This window comes from Rhamphochromis sp. 'chilingali', assembly GCF_963969265.1.
Source record: "Rhamphochromis sp. 'chilingali' genome assembly, chromosome: 15".
Taxonomy (NCBI): Eukaryota; Metazoa; Chordata; class Actinopteri; order Cichliformes; family Cichlidae; genus Rhamphochromis; species Rhamphochromis sp. 'chilingali'.
This window is the reverse complement of record NC_137942.1, coordinates 5,638,973-5,657,122: the sequence shown is the minus strand read 5'-3', so window position 1 is coordinate 5,657,122 and position 18,150 is coordinate 5,638,973. Positions and strand designations below refer to the sequence as shown.

At 40.0% G+C, this 18,150-nt stretch overlaps 2 protein-coding genes across 2 annotated transcripts; one reads left to right on the top strand and one right to left on the bottom strand.

Moving 5' to 3' along the window:
• Positions 1-3,039: 3,039 nt before the first annotated feature.
• On the top strand, positions 3,040-12,153 carry coro1a (coronin, actin binding protein, 1A). Its single transcript, XM_080904637.1, has 11 exons — positions 3,040-3,168; positions 4,269-4,472; positions 6,293-6,415; positions 6,504-6,633; positions 8,808-8,989; positions 9,401-9,520; positions 10,284-10,388; positions 10,482-10,627; positions 11,144-11,201; positions 11,300-11,515; positions 11,812-12,153. The coding sequence occupies exons 2-11, from the start codon at positions 4,275-4,277 to the stop codon at positions 11,902-11,904; spliced, it is 1,371 nt and encodes a 456-aa protein (XP_080760763.1). The 5' UTR covers positions 3,040-3,168; positions 4,269-4,274; the 3' UTR covers positions 11,905-12,153.
• A 78-nt stretch (positions 12,154-12,231) lies between these two features.
• Positions 12,232-15,117, bottom strand: cldni (claudin i; the record flags this gene model as incomplete). Its single annotated transcript, XM_080904638.1, has 3 exons — positions 12,232-13,296; positions 13,513-13,645; positions 14,990-15,117. The coding sequence occupies 3 exons, from the start codon at positions 15,115-15,117 to the stop codon at positions 12,793-12,795; spliced, it is 765 nt and encodes a 254-aa protein (XP_080760764.1). The 3' UTR covers positions 12,232-12,792.
• Between the last annotated feature and the right edge of the window lie 3,033 nt (positions 15,118-18,150).

Here is an 18,150-nt window from a genome sequence, read left to right as displayed (position 1 = left end):
AATGGACACTTTTCTTAATGTGGCCCTAATACTCTGTCGTACTATAGTGTAACTTCTAGATTAAAGAAAATGTTTTAAAATCTTTATTGGGGCCAAAGTTAGTAAATGCTATAAGTCTGGTCTTACTATATTTGACTGGTGATTCTATGCACTGAAATTAAAGCTTATTTTATATTTTATTTATTTATTTTTATCAATTCTTTTTGGGGGACTTTGGTATTTGCAAGAGGAAATACATTTTCAGAAAAAAAATCAGTTTATGTTGAATTTGATTGCAGCAATATATTTCAGAACTGGCTTGTACAGGGCCATTTTTGCCACTGTGTAGCATCCTCTCTTCTTTAAACAACACTCTGCAACCTCTGGGAACTGAGGAGGAGACCAGAGGTTGAACTTTTGAGGGAGGAATGTTGCCCCATTCTTGTCTGACAGACGATTGTAGCTGCTTAACAGTCCTGGGTCTCCATTGTTGTATTTTTAGTTTCATAACACTAAATGTTTTCAATTGGTCAAAGATCTGGACTGCAAACTAACCACTCCTACTATAAACCCATGCTGCTGCAATAAATGTGGTGTGTGGTTTTGCATTGTCTTGCTGAAGTATGCAAGGCTTTCCCAGAAAAAAAAGTACTATAGTCCAATGTGACGTAGGCATGCCCTGGTAAGGAAATAACAGTTGTCCTAGTTCTGCTGCATTAAACCAAATTATATTTCAGTGACATTTGCACACATGTTTTTACCCTTGTGAGGACAAGTGTAAAAACATGTGTGCATGAGGTTTTTTGTGTCAAAACGACAAAAAACAGGAAGTGCTTTAGCTCTGCTACTCAAGGATTAGACTGAGTTTGCTTTTATAATAAAACTTATAGACTAAAAGTTTAGAATTTTAGGAGCTGAAAGGTTCTCCCTGCTGTTTGAGTTTTGCACTTCCTTATAGTTGAAGGATTTAAAAGAGGTTTAAAAGAGCACACCTAGAGGCCCATGCATTCAGATGATTCTCCTTTGGCTGCCCCTTTTAGCAGTCACCACACGGGATCATGTGCCTCCATCTCACCTTGTCTCTAACAATCACCTCTGTCACGCCAACCCTCTGTGCGTCCTCCTTCACAAGATCTATGAATCTTCTCTGTGGTCTTCCTCTTTTACTCCAGTTTGGCAGATCCATGTTCACCATCCACTAACCTCCTCTGCGCATGTCTGAACCATCTCAGCCTTGCCTATGCATCTTCCCCTTTTGCACCTGTCTCGTTTTCATCTACACAGATATTCTACCTCGCCTCTACTGACTTTCATTGCTCTTCACTCCAGAGCATACCTCCACCTCTCCAGGCTCCCTTTGTGACCTCTCCCTACTTTTGCTACAGATCAGAATGTGCTCTAAAAACATCATAAATCATGGATACCTCATCTGGTAGCCTGTCCATCACCACTCCAAAGAAGAAGGGGTTCAGAGCAGTCCTACTCAAACTTTGAATTCTGTCCTGCACCACACATACTTCGCTGTCATTCGTGACTTCCTCATTCAGCAACACAGTTCTTCTCTTAACACCTTAACATATGCCACAAAGATGCACTGACACTCCTTTTGACCTTCTCCATGCTTCTCCATCAACTCTCTTCAAAGCAAAAGAACTCACTATAGTGCCCTTTAGGACCAGTACACTTTCCCTCCCTTCCTCAGACATCCTCTCACTCTCCAAGGCTTTGGTAAACGATCTGCCAATCTACTTCCCTCTCACCCAGACATCTCCACAGGTATATCATCTTTACCAACCACCTTTCCACTCTTCAGCTTCTTCATGGCTGCCCTGACTTCCTCTTTTCTAATCTCCTGCACTTCCCGATTCACTAACTGTCCTCCATCTTTCCTCCTCTCTCCCATTTTCCTCACTCAGCTCCTCAAAATACTCCTTCCACCTTCTCGACTCTCTCTTCACTCATAAGTACATTTTCATCTCTTTCCTTAATCACCCTGCACATCTTTTCCAGCTCGATCTCTCTGCCTAGCCAATCAATACAAGTCATTTTCTCCTTGCTGAGTGTCCAGCCTCAGATACAACTCACCAAGCCTTTTTCTTTGCCACCCCTCAGTTTCAAGTACACCTAGCCTCCAAGCACTCCTGCCTTCTTTTTTTCTAACCTCTTGCAATGGTTGAACTATTAAATTACAGCATCCCTGATTTCCCATAATGTAAGTGTAAGCCTTTCCACAGGCTGAGTAATCATGACTAATAAAGTGACATCATGTGCAAAAACAGCTGATTGCCAGTTTAAGTCTAATTAGGTTTGGTGTGAGAACAGGTTGCTGTAAATGTGATATGTAAATAAAGTGGGTTCGATTAGGGGTTACCTGAAATTCAGGGTCCTTTAAGAAGCCAGTCTCTGAAGCTGAAACACATGGAAGTCTTCAGACTCTGACAGGTTATTTGAAACATCATCTAAATAACTTTCATTTCATTTGAAATCATCAGCATGTACAAACTGCAGGTGTCCCCAATTGGGAAACTGCTTAAAAACTGAAAATTAGGCCTTAAAAAACTGGGGTTTTTTTCATCTTTGCTCTTTCCCTCATACATACTTTGTCTGTCTTAAGATTTGTCTGATGCCTTATATAAATCTAATGAAAGAATAGCAGCAGATGAGAAGCCTCTTATAGAGTATTTAACTCTAATATCTGCAGAAATCATGAGTCAAAAAGAACAGACATGCACTGACATCCGTCACTCAAGAAAATATTGAGTCTTTTTCACGCTAACTTAAACTCTGTGAGCTCTTCAGACATACTGCATTTATCTGTGTTGTTGGACGTGAAGTGGTTTTGATAACCAGGTGACTTCTAAGCAGCAATGGCCTGCATCTGTTTGCCGTCGTTGGTAAGTGTGGATTGAACTCTGCATTGCACCGCTAGACGCTTTTATCATGATTCAATCCTAGAAAAGATCTTATATGGTGCCCTGTGTTTCACTTTGGTTTCTGCAGCTTGTTGCAGACGGCACATGTCACAGCCGACACCTCCTACTTCCACCTTCGTTTGAAACTCTCACTTCCTCCCTGTCATTTGTCATGTACTTTAACCTACAGTCTCCTCTTGTGTTCTCATTCTGGTGGCAGGGCGTTTGGTGCACTGCCAAAACTCCTTGAGCTGAATCACCCCCACACGACTCCCAGGTAGGCCCGCATCATCTCTCTGCAATCTCAACCTCTTGAAGATATCATCTTACCTGTAATCGGTGCATTGGTTAAAGAAGGAAATAGCTGAAGCTAACCGTATGTCACTAATTTCAGTGACACATTTTTGTTTCTCATCTTCCACATGGCCTGAGTTTCTCCTATTTCAAGGCAGTGAATTGTTTCCTACTTTGTACTGGTCAATGTTTTCCATCACAACACAGAGAGATAGTGGTCGAGACAGATTACTGACATGCATTTAGAGTCCTGATAAAATTATGGCTCACTCTGTAAAGGATTATTAAATTAGCTGCAGAGAAGCCCGAGAGGTCTTGTGATGCACATGCAGCAAAATTGTCATACGCTACCGAATCTGAGCTTAGGCGCGGCTGCAGATTTCAGGAAGTAAACTCTACAAATGGAGGTAAAGAAAGACTTATTTAGTGCTTTTCATCTCTTCCTGCGTGATGCAAAGTTCGTATATTTTGCAGCTGCTTTTGATTGAAGTTCTGATCTCATTGCGCACGCAGACACTTACATTTACCGGATATGTTTCAGCTTACTTCGTCAAATATGTCATTTAAAGCATGCCTACATGCGGGGAATTAAGTAACAGCATGACTGTATGAACTGAGGAAAAGAAAGGTTTGTGGTTTTGTTACTCTCTTTGTAGGATGTGGTGTAACTGCCGCTCGGGCAGCTTCTGTACCTTTTTTAAGGACACTGCATGTGCTTTAGATGATAAAAGGCCTACTTTTTTGTTTCCTTTCTACTGTTTTTTTGTACATTTTCTTGCTTTTTAATATGTATGTGTTAAAAAGAGAAGGAGATAGAGTGCCAGAGTACCAGTCACAGAGGAAGCAGTTGTGAAAGCTTTTGCTTCTTCCTTTTTTAGCTTTCCTCTGTTGAGTCTTTCAACGGTTTCATCAGCTTTGTGTCTGTCAGATTATTTCCGCATGAACTCAAAGAGCACCAACAAACAATATGATTTATGATGACCCATAAAATAAATCTCTCTCAACTCTGCTACAGACTTCTTGCACTTCTTGCACATTAATTTTCTCCTCTTTCCACCCTTTTTGTTTTTCATTCTTTCTCAGTTCACCATGTCCAGAAAGGTTGTGAGGTCCAGCAAGTTCCGTCACGTCTTTGGCCAGGCTGTGAAAGCCGACCAATGCTACGATGACATCCGAATCTCCCAGATGACCTGGGACAGCAATTTCTGCTCCGTTAACCCCAAGTTTGTGGCCATGATTGTAGACGCCAGCGGTGGGGGAGCCTTCATGGTGCTTCCGCTGAGCAAGGTGGGTCACAGGAATCACCAGGAAACAAAAGAACACAAATAAACCCACCGTTCGGCTCTATACTGTTTTATATACTTCTCTTAATACTATGTTTAGGTGTGTTAACTATTACAGATGCAGGTTAGGGATTAAATGTTGTTTTAGCAGCATTCTTGCACTTTAAAATTTGAATGCTGCCAGTCACCATCACACATTCAGCTAAATAAGGAAGTTTGATGCTGTCTTTGAGTCTGTCTACACGTCACTTGCTCTGCTGTTGAGAAGTTTTCACCATATTAGGAGTTTGTTGTCAGCTCAGTGTAGGAGGACAGGATGTGGCCTCAACCCAGTTATTGTGCAGTCACTTATAGAGGGCGTTAGGTTAGGCCTTGCAGCTCATTTATTGCATTTTATGTGCCCGAAAAAGTGCAAAATTGCAAACCTTGTGGCCGAGTTAATGGCCAGCTGAATTTGTCAGAGGCTGTGAACTCAGTGAAGTGTTCCCTCGGGCTTGGGAAGTTCGTTCTGTGCAGGCACTGAAAATGCTTACAGTGAGGTTAGGTGTTTTTTATGTGATTGTGGTATGAAGACTACTTCAGAAAGATGTGTAATCTTTTTTCGTGGAGTTTTGCTCAGGTTTGTCAGACAAAATCACCGAATAATGTCACTGCTTCTTGCTGCTGCAGTTAACTGTAGAGAGATCACTGCCTCTAGACTAAGTAATTACCATCTCATGTAACTAAGTATATCATTAGAAATGACAGAGAAAGTGACAAGAATCTAATGTCCTGGCCTTATTTTACCTGACAATTATATTGTCCCACTTTGTGGTATTAAACAATCTTATATTTACCTTGGTGAAGCCTGCAGAAATCACATTATTCATGGTCTTATCTCGCATCTTGCATGGGATTCTCAAAGGACAAAAATAAGTGCAGGGACCAGTGGGCATAAAATTGCAGAGCTGCGCTGTAGTGGAAAAAAACTCATCCTGTTTTGAGCGTGATGCTGGCATGGTTGTGTCATCCTGCTTCAGGGCCCAGTGTTTTTTTTTAAGGTTTTACCAGAATGAATGCAACTACATGGAGCTAAATGTGACTGACTTATAATGCAAGATATAAAAATAAAAATGATGTGTAATTGTTATTTTTCTCAGACCGCTTCATGACTGGGTTTCCTCTTCTTGGCCCTGATCTCATTTTTAACCCACTTACTAGAAATGAGCACTAATTGAAGGCAAAGCTGTTTAATTGGTGTCAGCTGATAAACTTCTCATCTAGTTTTGTCTTTTTTTTTCTTGCATTAGCTTTTTGTTCTTTACGTTTTGTAGCTGCAGTGTTTTCTGCACTGCATGCATGAGTCATAGTCAATGTCCTCCTATCCCAGAGCGTTCTCACTCCCGAGGCGTAACATGTGGACGTTTTGTCACGTCCCGCGGCGTTCCTGAGGAACGCGAAAGGAGACCTTCGGCGTTCTTATGGTACGCGGCGGGTTATGGCTGGAATCCAGTGCAATGACGCTCCCGCGGTAGTAGACGTTCCAGCCCTGTATTCCAGCCCTAAACCTAACCTTATCCCTAGCCCTGACCATAACCTTATTCCTGACCTTAACCAGGACTTTAATGATGTTAAATAGCGTGTTTCTAAGCGATTTGAAGAAAAAGAGCGAACATGTGTAGGTTCAGTCCAGACGGTTCTCATATTTCCTCTTTTTCCGAGGTCGTCATTTAGGAACGTGGTGGGTAGCCGAAAACGTAATATGGTGACGATTTGTCACCTAGCGTAAAATGTTACGCTTTGGGAGTGAGAACGGGTTGCCTATCCTGATGCTTGCCTCTGCAGACAGGACGTATCGACATGTCCTACCCCACTGTATGTGGCCACACGGGTCCGGTCCTGGACATCGAGTTCTGTCCTCATAATGACAACATCATTGCCAGTGGCTCTGAGGATTGCAGTGTCATGGTAAGGCAATAAAGTCTGACATGAAATATTCCTAATGCTATTTGTGATTTCAAAAACTAGATGTTTAAAAGTCTTTGTCTGTGAATAGATTTGGGAGATCCCGGAAGGCGGGCTCACCTCACCGCTCACAGATCCCGTTGTCAAGCTGGAAGGTCACTCCAAACGTGTTGGCATCCTGAGCTGGCACCCCACTGCCCATAATGTGCTAATGAGTGCAGGTATTATTCGCTGATTCTAAAAACACAGAAGCGTATCATGTGTAATGAGGAAGCAGACAGGGATGATCGTAACATATCGCAGATGTTTTGCTGAATGAGACTCACACCTCTGCTTAACAGGAAGTTCTCAAGCCTCCACCCTCCTTCGCTCTGCGCTCTGAACTCTGATCAGCAGCACCATGACATTTCCGCTCACGGTTTTACACGAACTCTCTGAACCTTCAGTCTGTCAGACGCTGAAGTCACACTTTATTAATCTTTCATCTTAATTACAGACTCAGCGTTCCAGATTAAAAACTAATCACAAAAAATAAGGAAAAAGCACAGGAAGAAGGAGAATATAGATCCTTGTCCTAGAGACAGCTGGGATTGGCAGCGTGTGGTTCTGAATCTTATCCTTAAAAAGAACCCAGTGACTTAATTTTAACAGGTATTAAGTCTGAAAATAAGTTTAGACTTGGGAATTTCTTTAAAAGTTTCGACTCCTGCTGAATCATTCAGGTGTCTTTAGAAGTGATCTCATGCCATCATTACAAACTTAAGGTCTTATTTTTGCCCAGCAGGGTGCAGCACAAGAGGTGCACAGTGCACATCTTCACCGAGTGGGCGCACATCATTCAGAATATTCTTGAAATATTTTCACAATCTGTAATTTAAGCTGCAATAACATTTCCAGCATATTTCACTTTAAAATTGGGTGGTGGTCTAATAAATTTGCTAAGTAAGCACGTATTATAGGTCCAACTATAGTTTTTGCATTTTCTAATTAGTTTCTATTTGATTTCATTTTGACTTTTTGTTTTTAATTCAGTTTAGTTTCAGTAAATTTCCAGAGCAGATTTTTAATGTTTCAGTTCAAGTTTTGTTGTTTAAAAATGTCTAGTTTTAGTTTACCTTTCATCAGTTTTTGTGATAGTTTGAGTCTTTTAAGTTATTATTGTATGGGCGACATATGTCAAAGGCAAGATTTAGGAAAAGATTTAGGTTTTACAGTGAAAACACAAAACTTTTAATGCAGTTGACTCACCATCTAAAGACATCCAAAGTCTCAATATATATGATTATTATTATTTATTTATTTTTACCAAACTAAAAGGTAATAAAAGAATATTTGCTAGTTTTTTAAGCCTTATTTTAGTAACTTTTCAAAGTTCTCAAAATAGTTTCATTTAGTTTTATTTTTTACATTTTTAATTATTATTTTAGTTAAGTAAGCATTAAAAACATTAAACATTCAAACTGTAACATTGCTTCAGAGGAAATGATTTGTGGTCATAGTGGGCATCTAATCAGAACAGAAAAGTCAATTAATTTTGCTCCAGTGTTTCCACTGTTGCTAATATAGTTCAAATCACTTATTTATTGTTACTCCAGCTTTTTTACCTTCTGGTAACCAAGCTGGTGTATCTATTACATAGCTGGCTAATTAGGTTCCCCTTAGGTACTGTTCCCCTTATCAGTGTTAGATATTTGAAAATATATAACTATTTCTATGCAAAAAGAGTTAACAATAGAAACTTACATTTATTTAGACAATTTTTTGCCTGTTAGCTCTTACAAAAGCAAGTTCTCCTCTTTCACTAACAGATATTAACATTTAAAGAACACCTTAACAACCAACTATAGATGAAACAGTACAGTGAATTACACATTCACAGTATTTTCCATCCTTTGTTTCTTCCACGTGTCTGTTTGAAAGAAAAGAAAGTTGAATCAATGTGTGTCACTGCTGCAACAATGAGTCAGTTCCTTTAAAGAAAAACTATAAAAAATTATATGAGAGGTAGATAATCAGAAACATTTTTTGCAATCAAAAATTTCACAAATGCACATGCAAATGTTTGGCCACGCGAGGTTTAGATGTGTCTCAGATCTTTATATGGTGCTCTGGTATCATAGTGTAATCCAGAGGCTTTATTTGGTGTAAAACAGCGCGTCCACTTCATTTGTGAACTTCTGTTTTCTGCATGTTCCTCTTCACTGCAAACGTGAAACTTTGAAGCTCTTGACTGTTTAAAAGTGAAAATCTAAATCAGGCTGAATTGCACATGATGCCTGTTTTTTAAAAAAGAAACGAGAAACTCTGTATCAATCACTTAAATTTAATTCATGAGCCTTTAATGAGACTCTAAGCTTTTTTTTTTGTTTTTGATGTCACCATTGTGTCCATGAAGGCTGTGATAACGTGGTGATCCTGTGGAACGTGGCTCGTGGCGACGCGGTGGTGAGGATCGACACCGTGCACACTGACCTCATCTACAGCGCCTGCTGGAACAGGGACGGCTCCTGGATTCTCACCTCCTGCAAGGACAAGACCCTGAGGGTGCTGGACCCGCGCAAGGGCACCGTCCTCTACGTAGGTTTCCTCTGATCGGCCTTCGCTATCTCGCTCTGTCACCACCATCACTTCAGTGTCACAGAGGAAGTCTTTAAAAGTCACGTTTCTGCACAAAGATCTTGAGTAACACTGGCCACACTCAGCAGAGCTACACCAGTTATTTTTATCATTACTGATGAATCTACAGGGAATTCTCTTAAATGCTCATAAAAAAAACATTTATTTTTTGGTTTTGGCCTTTTGCTGTATGACTAAACCAGGAAACTACCAAATATAGAGTTTTTCAGTTGATTTGTTGATAATGATGATGGAAAAAGAGAAATAAAAAAATTATTTAATATTGCACTTTTATTTTGAAAAGTTTTTCTTTCTCCATATAATTTGCAATTTTCTTCCACTTTGCTACTCTGCGCCACCTCTCGTGTGCAGGAGAAGGAGAAGCCTCACGAGGGCTCCAGGCCTGTCAGGGCGGTGTTTGTGTCCGACGGGAAGATCCTCAGTACCGGCTTCAGTCGCATGAGTGAGAGGCAGGTGGCGCTGTGGGATCCGGTGAGTGTCAACAACTGACAGAGTCAGTCTCAGACAAAGCATCTTGCTTACTGAACTTTATGATTCATAATCCTTAGTCATGTCTTAAATTCCTCTGAGCATGTGGTTTGAGATCTCTGGGACATAAAATGTGTATTCGTTAATGTTTGAAAATTTAAAAAAATAAAATGTAGCAAATGTAGTCTTTGGGACTTGTATTCCTAAATTCAGAGTGGGGTCCAGTTTAGTCACACTTTCCCACCTGAAATAAAGACAAAACAGTCTCATAAAAGAGTTGTAACCTTTCTCTCAGATAAGACTCTGGGCTTATCCTCAAACAGATTTTGTAAGATGACATGTGCCCCAACTTTAATATTGAGACTCTTTTCTTTTCTTTTACTTAAAAAGCTGAGTTGCAGAGCACAAAACGCCTCCAGCGTCAGCTTTCCTCCTTCAGCACATGATTGTAAGAGCAGCCTGCTGTGCTGAATTGTACTCGTGAATCATTTTGACCTGTTACACAATAAGTAAAAACCCTTTTATAGTGCGAAAATCTTTACAGCTGAACCTTAATGGTGGATTCCAAACTTTAGGTGTTTGCCTTTAGGGAGCATCTCTTCGCATTTACAACACCACTGTTTCACAACAGCCAGATTACAGTATTAAGTGTCTGTGCTGAAATATTAGCCTCAATTAAATCCTCAGCTTACCTGCAGTCTGCTGGGTACATGTGATGCTAGAGTACATGTGATTAATTGCTAAATATTTCTCTATCCTTTAACAGAAAAACTTTGGAGAGGCACTGACCCTGCAGGAGCTGGACACCAGCAGTGGCGTCCTCCTGCCATTCTTTGACCCAGACACTGGCGTCGTCTACCTCTGTGGCAAGGTTAGATTTAGATTATGAAACAACAGCCTTTCTGCATCACTACCACCCACACAGACTCAGTCAGCCCTCTTGTTGATCCTGTCATTTTCACAGGGAGACAGCAGCATCCGTTACTTCGAGGTGACAGATGAAGCTCCTTATGTCCACTACCTGTCCATGTACAGCAGCAAGGAGAGCCAGAAGGGGATGGGGTACATGCCCAAGAGGGGCCTGGAGGTCAACAAATGTGAAATCGCCAGGTAATGGCATATCTCAGTGGTTTTAGCTATGCAAGCAGCAAGGTGACCTCTTTAACACCTTTGTGAAGACTTTATGGGCTCAGCCGCTAGTTTGGGGTCATAGTGAAGAAAACATGAAGATTATGAGATCATTATAGGCCTCACAGGATTATCCAGGCTGTGCTGGATCATTATTCAGTGACCATGTGGTTTCACAGTGAATCCATGCCTCACATCTGCTTTCAAAACACCAAGATGGCGAAAGCTTAAGCACTCATAACACTTTCCAAAGCAAATGGTGACTTCACAGCGTCTGCATCCATCTTTTCTGCTTTCTCATTCTCTTAATGCAGAATGGGATGGCACCCACAACATCAACTTGATACTAAAAGCACTGTTAGATGAGCTTCCAGCTTACTGTTCAGCTCTTTAACATTTTGAGGGCAAAATCTTTCTTCTTCCTCCAAATTGAAGCGTATTATTTCAGCCTAATCTGACACAACAACCTAAAATACGAACAAACTATTTTAATTTCAGATTCTACAAGCTGCACGAGAGGAAGTGTGAGCCTATAGTCATGACCGTGCCACGCAAGGTAAGGTTTTAGCAAATCCTAGGTTTTAGGTTCATGGTTCAAGAAAATCTGTGCGGAATTTGAACTCTGACTCTCTTTTTTTGTCTCTGCCTGTGCAGTCGGACCTGTTCCAGGAAGATCTGTACCCAGACACCGTCGGGCCCGAGCCCTCGGCCGAAGCTGATGAGTGGTTTGAGGGAAAAGAGGCCCCGCCTAATCTGATATCCCTGAAGGACGGGTTTGTAGCTACGACTAAAGCTAAGGAGTTCAAAGTTCACAAGAGTCTCCTGAAGACCACCACTGCTTCTGCAGGGAATCAGCATGACAGCAGCGGGGTGAGTCTTTTAGATCCACAATGTTTTGCTTCTGTTTTAGCTGCAGATAATAAGTGAATGAGTTTTAGGAGTTAGACTTTCCTTAATTTATTTCATAACTGATTTATGAGTCTTTAAACTTTGCTTTTGGTGTCTCAGTTGCAAATTTATTTTTGACTTTTTTGGAGAAATCTGTCAATGATTACATTATTGGCTTCAACCAAACCTTGATGGCTAATTAGACCATCAGCTAAACATGAGCAACTCCATGACATCATTGGACTCCACCCAATCACAAGTGTGTCTCTGTCCCTCAGGAGGTTCAGTCTTTGAGGAAGGAGGTGAAGGACTTGAAAGAAGCGCTAGAGGAGCTGACCACGCGTGTGAAAGAGCTGGAGAGCAAGCATTAAGCGGCAAGAAAGCGACAAAGAGCAGAAATCACGCGAGAAGAGTGGAGCAAAAACTACAGCGAGAAAACTTTTGTTAACTTTTGATTACAGTGAGACAAAGGGAGAGATTAAGATGGTAGATGTCATGAAACTATTTTTTAGCGTAAAGCTTGAATTTGTCTATTTGGTTTGTGTGATCAATTTGAGAAAACAAGAACCATAATATATGCTTTTAGTTTGAAATAAAATTGTCTGTATTTTCAAAGTACATTTTGACCCCTTTTTTTCTTTCTTTTGAAGGAAACACACATGAAATGCATACACGCACTTTATTTTGACCCCATTTTAATCATTTATACTCATTACCGTACCAAATGTGAAACAAAATAAAATGAGTACAAACAAACATCTCATGATTATAAAATATACTGCGGACTTTTGAGAACATATCAAGAGAGAAACACGCGCACCAGATGTTTCCTGAGGTTCACTGAGGTGCATTTGGTTAGACTTTTAAAGAAGAGATAATAAAAATATCAAGGAAAAAAAGACAAGCAGAGCATTGATTAACATTCAAACTGTAAAATATGAACCATCTAAAAGGCCTTTGATTATTTAATTGCTCAACAAATTAAATATATTTTATGCTATAATTGAAACCAAAACTTTAAACTTTACAAAAATCTTGCAAATTTAATGTGGACTTTACAGCCGTTACTTTCATAGCTTTACATCACCAGCAGCTCTATGAATGTGAAAGTACAAACTGCAGTGAGAATTTAATATTTACATTTTTTGGGGTTTTTCCCCCAAAAACATTCAACCGGTGTTGTCTACTTTATCACTTCCAGTCCGACTAGATCACCATTCCCTCCTTTCTCTCAAACACCAGTTCCTTTTAAAACACCACTACACGTAGTTTTTGTTTGGGGCTGAGGCGCTGTTGCTGTAATACTTGGCTTTTCCTCCTGTGTTGCCTTGCTTGGGCCTGCTGAAGCAACAGAGCAGACCTCCAGCTATGATGAGCAGCACACCTGCAGCCCAGCCTACAAAGATGCATGCTCCCATCTCCATCCTTGGGGAAGAACTCAACAGGGGGGTGTAGAAGTCCCTCACGGTATTGTGTGCAAACCAGCTGACAGGGATGATTACCAGGATGCCAGCCAGCAGCATGCCCACCCCGGCCACCAGGCTGATCTTGGGCTTGACGTCTTCGTTTTCCACACAGGTGGTAAAGTCGGACCCGCAGAAAAGAACGAGCAAGCTGAGGCAGCAGAGCATGCCGCTGATGATGGTCAGGGCTCTGGCAGCCTGCCGGTCTGCACCCAAATCTAGCAGGGATTCGAAGTTCTTGCACTGCTGCTGGCCAGTACTCTGCACCACACAGGTAGTCCACAGGCCCTCCTGACTTCTCTACTCACACGCAGAGAGGAAGAAATATACACTTATAGACATCATTTCATGACATGAGGCAAACTGAGTGCTACATAATTAAATCTCATACACGTAGAACATTTGTGAAAAATTGAACTGTAAACATTCACTTACTCAAAATCAAGTAAAATAAGCTCAATAAACAGAAACAATCCAATATTGCTTATACAACACTACACACATATGTTTAATTACCTCTGCTGTCACAATGTTGGATCCTGTGAAGGCCGACACTCTCCAGAGCGGGACGGCACAGCATACAACAATCCCAATCAGGCCCACGACCCCGAGGGCCACACATGCCATCTGAACTACAGCAGATCCCATTCTATAAAAGGCAAAATGGTGTAAAGGCACAGGAGCATCACTAAAAGCTTTTCATTGTTACTTTACAGTCTATTTAATGATGTTCTCCTTCTGTCTTTGGCTTTAAAAAGCTCATTTTCTAACATCTGCTGAATGTTTCTCCAATATTTTTGCTGTATCTGTTTTATTAATCTGCTATGATAAATATATATATTTAAAAAATTTTAATTCACCACTTCTGATTTGCAGCACTCGTTCTGTTGGTTAGCTGTGGAGTTGCTTTAAGTCTCCATCGCTGATTCAAAATATTACATGTGGTGCTTTAGCCTTACTGCTGGGTGGGTCCTTCCTTTGTGGTCGTGTAGGTGAGGAATCATGTGGGTAAACAATACTCTGACAGGCCCTCACAGAAAACATGGCTTTGGGGCAATGTTTTTAAAACAAATTCATGTCCTGAGAGGTCCAGGAGCGCTGAATCTCCACCCAGGAGACGCTGAGCTGCCACATCTGGGCGGAGCTCTTCATACTCTGAAAATCTCTGCTTTACCTAATTATTTGAAGGCCATTATATGAGTCATCATCATACAAAAGGTAAAGTTTGAGTCATAAATGCTGGAAGTAAGACAGACCTGTAGTGAACAGATTAACTGAGGAACAAAAAACCCTTGTTTTCATGAAAAGTGTAACATTTAAAGTTACATATTTGAGCACAAATTGGAGGAATTTTTTTAATCCACTTCAAATCAAGGGGGTGTTACAATCATTACCATCAGATAAAGCAAGTATAGGGACACTTTTTCTCGCATTCTTTAAACCTTTTTCCGTTACCCAAAATGTATCGTATTGATGATCATCATTAAAACTAGCATCCAACAACTTAAATTAGGTGAAATAACGAAAAAAGATCTCGAAGTCCAATCAGGTGTGTACAGGATTAACAGGAGGGGACTGCACTGAGCAAAAATACTCCGTGTTTAAGTGTAACTAACTTTCAGAGCAGATTAAACCCTGAAAATAAATCTGATTTGAGTTAATCCTCATTAAGACTGATTTCTGAGTTTTATTGTGACCGCAGGTGGGACTCGTGAAATCTTTAGAAACAGAAAACAAAAAGAAAAGCAGGCCTTTCAAACTATTTCAACCTTTTTTACTCTCACAGCTGTTTATTTATTTGCACCTTTTAATTTCCCCTCTTATGTCCATTATGAAAGACTATTTATTTTATTATGATTCTTATAATTTTATTTGAGTAATTATCAAATTAATCCTCAACCAACCCTTTCATCCTCAAGCCTTTTCAGATTTCGGTCTCCTTTCAGAGCTCAGGCAGTCTTTTTGAATAAAAAGTGGATAAATAGATTCCTACCTTTTTTTAAAATGGAAAAAAATTAGGTGAGATTTCAGTGGAGATTCTTCTTTTGTTTTCCTGTCTGCGTGTTGTCTCGAAGATGCTGTTTCCTGTTGTACAAGTCTTGTACAGACAACATGGGACATATATGGAGAAATGCGAAGGTGTGGGCGGGGCTGAGCACAAACATGGGAACATAGATGATGGAAGGACCACAAGACCTGGCTGGACATGCCCTGTAGCATGCTCTGTACTCACTGAACGCTGCTGTGGAGACAAGGAGCGCTTACCTAATTTGCATCAGGGGAAAAAGAGCCACTAGGAAAAAGATTATTATGTCTCAGCACCAGAAGTCATAAAGCACATACAGAGGTTTGTGGGATTGTAGTCATAACAGTGATGCTGATGCTAATTAAAATATTTTTGGTTGTTGCTATTACAAATTGTCTAGAATAGAAAAGTGAGTCATCTGAATGACTCCTCTTTTTTTCCCTCTGCATTCCCAGTCTACACAATTACCACCCACCTTTCTTTACCTGCATCCCCCCTCCTCTCACTTACGCACCTACCTCTGTTGAAACTCTGATGACGAGTGTACGGAGATCAGTTTTGGAAACCGAGATGGAATGGGTTTATTTACGTAAGACCATGAGCTGGGTTTCATGGATCATGAGGACATGAAGAAATAAAAAGGAATGTGGCCTCTATTATTGTTTGTTTTTGCCTACACAGCTGAATTTTACTGTATTTTCACAGAAACTGAACATCAGCTGTGAACTTTATATCAATGAGAATCGAGAACAAACCAAACAGAACAAGAAAAAACTGTTATTTGTTCTTTTTTAATTAGTAAATGCCTTGAATACCAACATGGGGCTTGTCCTGGCCCAGTTTCATCACAGTGCTCCAGTTGTGGAAAAGGATCTTCTGCTCACATGTTCGCTGTTGTCCACTGTTGTGTTTCCCCTCTTATCTCCAGTTCAGAGCTGTCTGTGTGATGGAGCTATTCTGAAGAAGGTTTTCACTTGATTTCTGTTGTTTTTCTGTTCTTTTCATTTTTGTGCCATAATTTTGACATATTTAGGGAGCCCACGCAAGATTTACCTTAAAAATATAAATATTTTCCAAATCACAGGCCCCTGACGTGCATCAATATTATGCGCTTTTTAAATTTGTGTGATTTTTCCTGCATTTTTCAGACCTTCTAACTTGTTTACTTGAGGTGAAATCTTCAGGGCTCAAAAACACATTGTGGAAACCTAAGCCCACTCTGAGTGTCCTATCTAAAATCAAAATCAGCATTTCTTTCCTATAACTAACTCTGAGCGTAGGATTTATCATAGCTTCGATAGCAAAACTGCATTAATTAATGTGCATGACTCAGACGAACAGAGACAGTGAATACTTGATATGTTTTTGTATAATTCAATGGAGGAAAAAAGTGTTTGGGGCTAACTTTCAGAGGCCATGTCACCATGTGGGATAGGTGGCAAAACAAGGTCTTCTTCTATCTACATTTTGATGCCAGGCTCATCTTCTAGTCATCATTCCTGCTGTGTGAAAATTATGTGTTAAAGTTGCATTTATTTGACATTTGTGCATAAAATGGAGAATCTTTGTCAAAATCTCTGCAATTTGAACATACAGAAGGAACTGGATCACAGAGGGTCTCTGGATCAATGGATGATCTGAATATGCGCTAGAAGATGAAGATAAGCAATCACATGATTCCTTTTGAAGTTTAGCATAAGCAAGTAAAACAAAATGCCAAATGTATATTAATATTTCTGCTTAAAAGCAGTGTTTGAAAAAATCCTTCTGAATAAAAATTTGATTTTAGTTTTATATTGTGACTCTTGGAGTCGGTGTAAACCTAGTTTGATTGGAGTTTAAGTGTGTTTTACTCCACTGAAACTTTCATGTGGTTATCTCTGTGCTAATGAAATCACGAAGGCTCAAAATGATGGAAAAAATGTGGCAAATTTCAGCCCATATGTACTTCAAGAACCTGTAAATCTTAAAATGATTTATGATTGTGATAATAGTCAAATTTAGCATGCCTTCCCTAATGAAGTGGAGATACCATCTAATTATTCTGAGAAGGTTTTTAGATTGATTTATTTGAATCAGTGTAAAGGAGACAAAGTAGGAGACTAACAACATAAATATCCGCTGTATTTTTATTTGAAAGTCATATTTACAGTTGTTCTCCTCTTGCTCTCTCAAAGTGTGTGTCTTTGTGTCTTTGGCGTTGATTTTCCTCATTAAATAAGCCTCAAAGCCTCTGGACTTCTTTTATGCCTTAATGCTCTAAGCTGTAAGACAGACAGAACAAGGACTGATGGAGAGCAATAAAATGAGATCCTCACATTTTGAATCAGACCACCAGACTGAGAAGATAACACCTCCCACCTGCCAAATGCTGATAAATTCTGCAAGCAGCCCAATCCAACAGCCACATCATCAGGTAATCACATCGTTTAAAGGTGATGCATTTTGGAAAAAACAACCTACTGACACACAACTATTAATGACAGGATGATGCACCATCAAGCTGGTTGCCACCTGACCAGAGGAAACTAGCTTGATGTCGTTAGCCTTAAAAGGAAGTCTTGTTTGGTTAGGATAAAATTTTAAAATGATCATCTACAAGTTAACAAAATCAGGAGAAAGATATGAAACCTCTTTTAATGTCACAGATGCAAAGACACAGTGAACAAGGAATAATACTTCTAATTTTATGTGCACTACACATTAAGAGATACATTCCAAAAACATTCACATAGGCCAAGTGAAAGACACTCGTTGCTACTTATTTCTTGTTATTTTAGCGATTAATTCAATTACGTTTTATTTTATATAACTCAGAATCATAAACACAATATTTTAGCTTTACACATTCAGTGGGTCTACTGTAATTTGATTGTGCAACCACAATTCCCTGCTCACAGCGGAAAATGCACAAAACCACATGTAAAAATGTAAGTAGAGAGAAGTATGTTAAGTATATAGATCGAACCACTTGTGTAGATCTAGAAATACTTCTAATTGTTTCTCATTGTCGCTTTTGTGTGGCAAAGGGACCCTTTGGTGGCCCAGTTCTTGCTTTAAAGGGTCTCTATCCAAACTATGTCAGCAGAATGTCCCTCAGATTGACTGAGGGATCAATACTGTAGGGG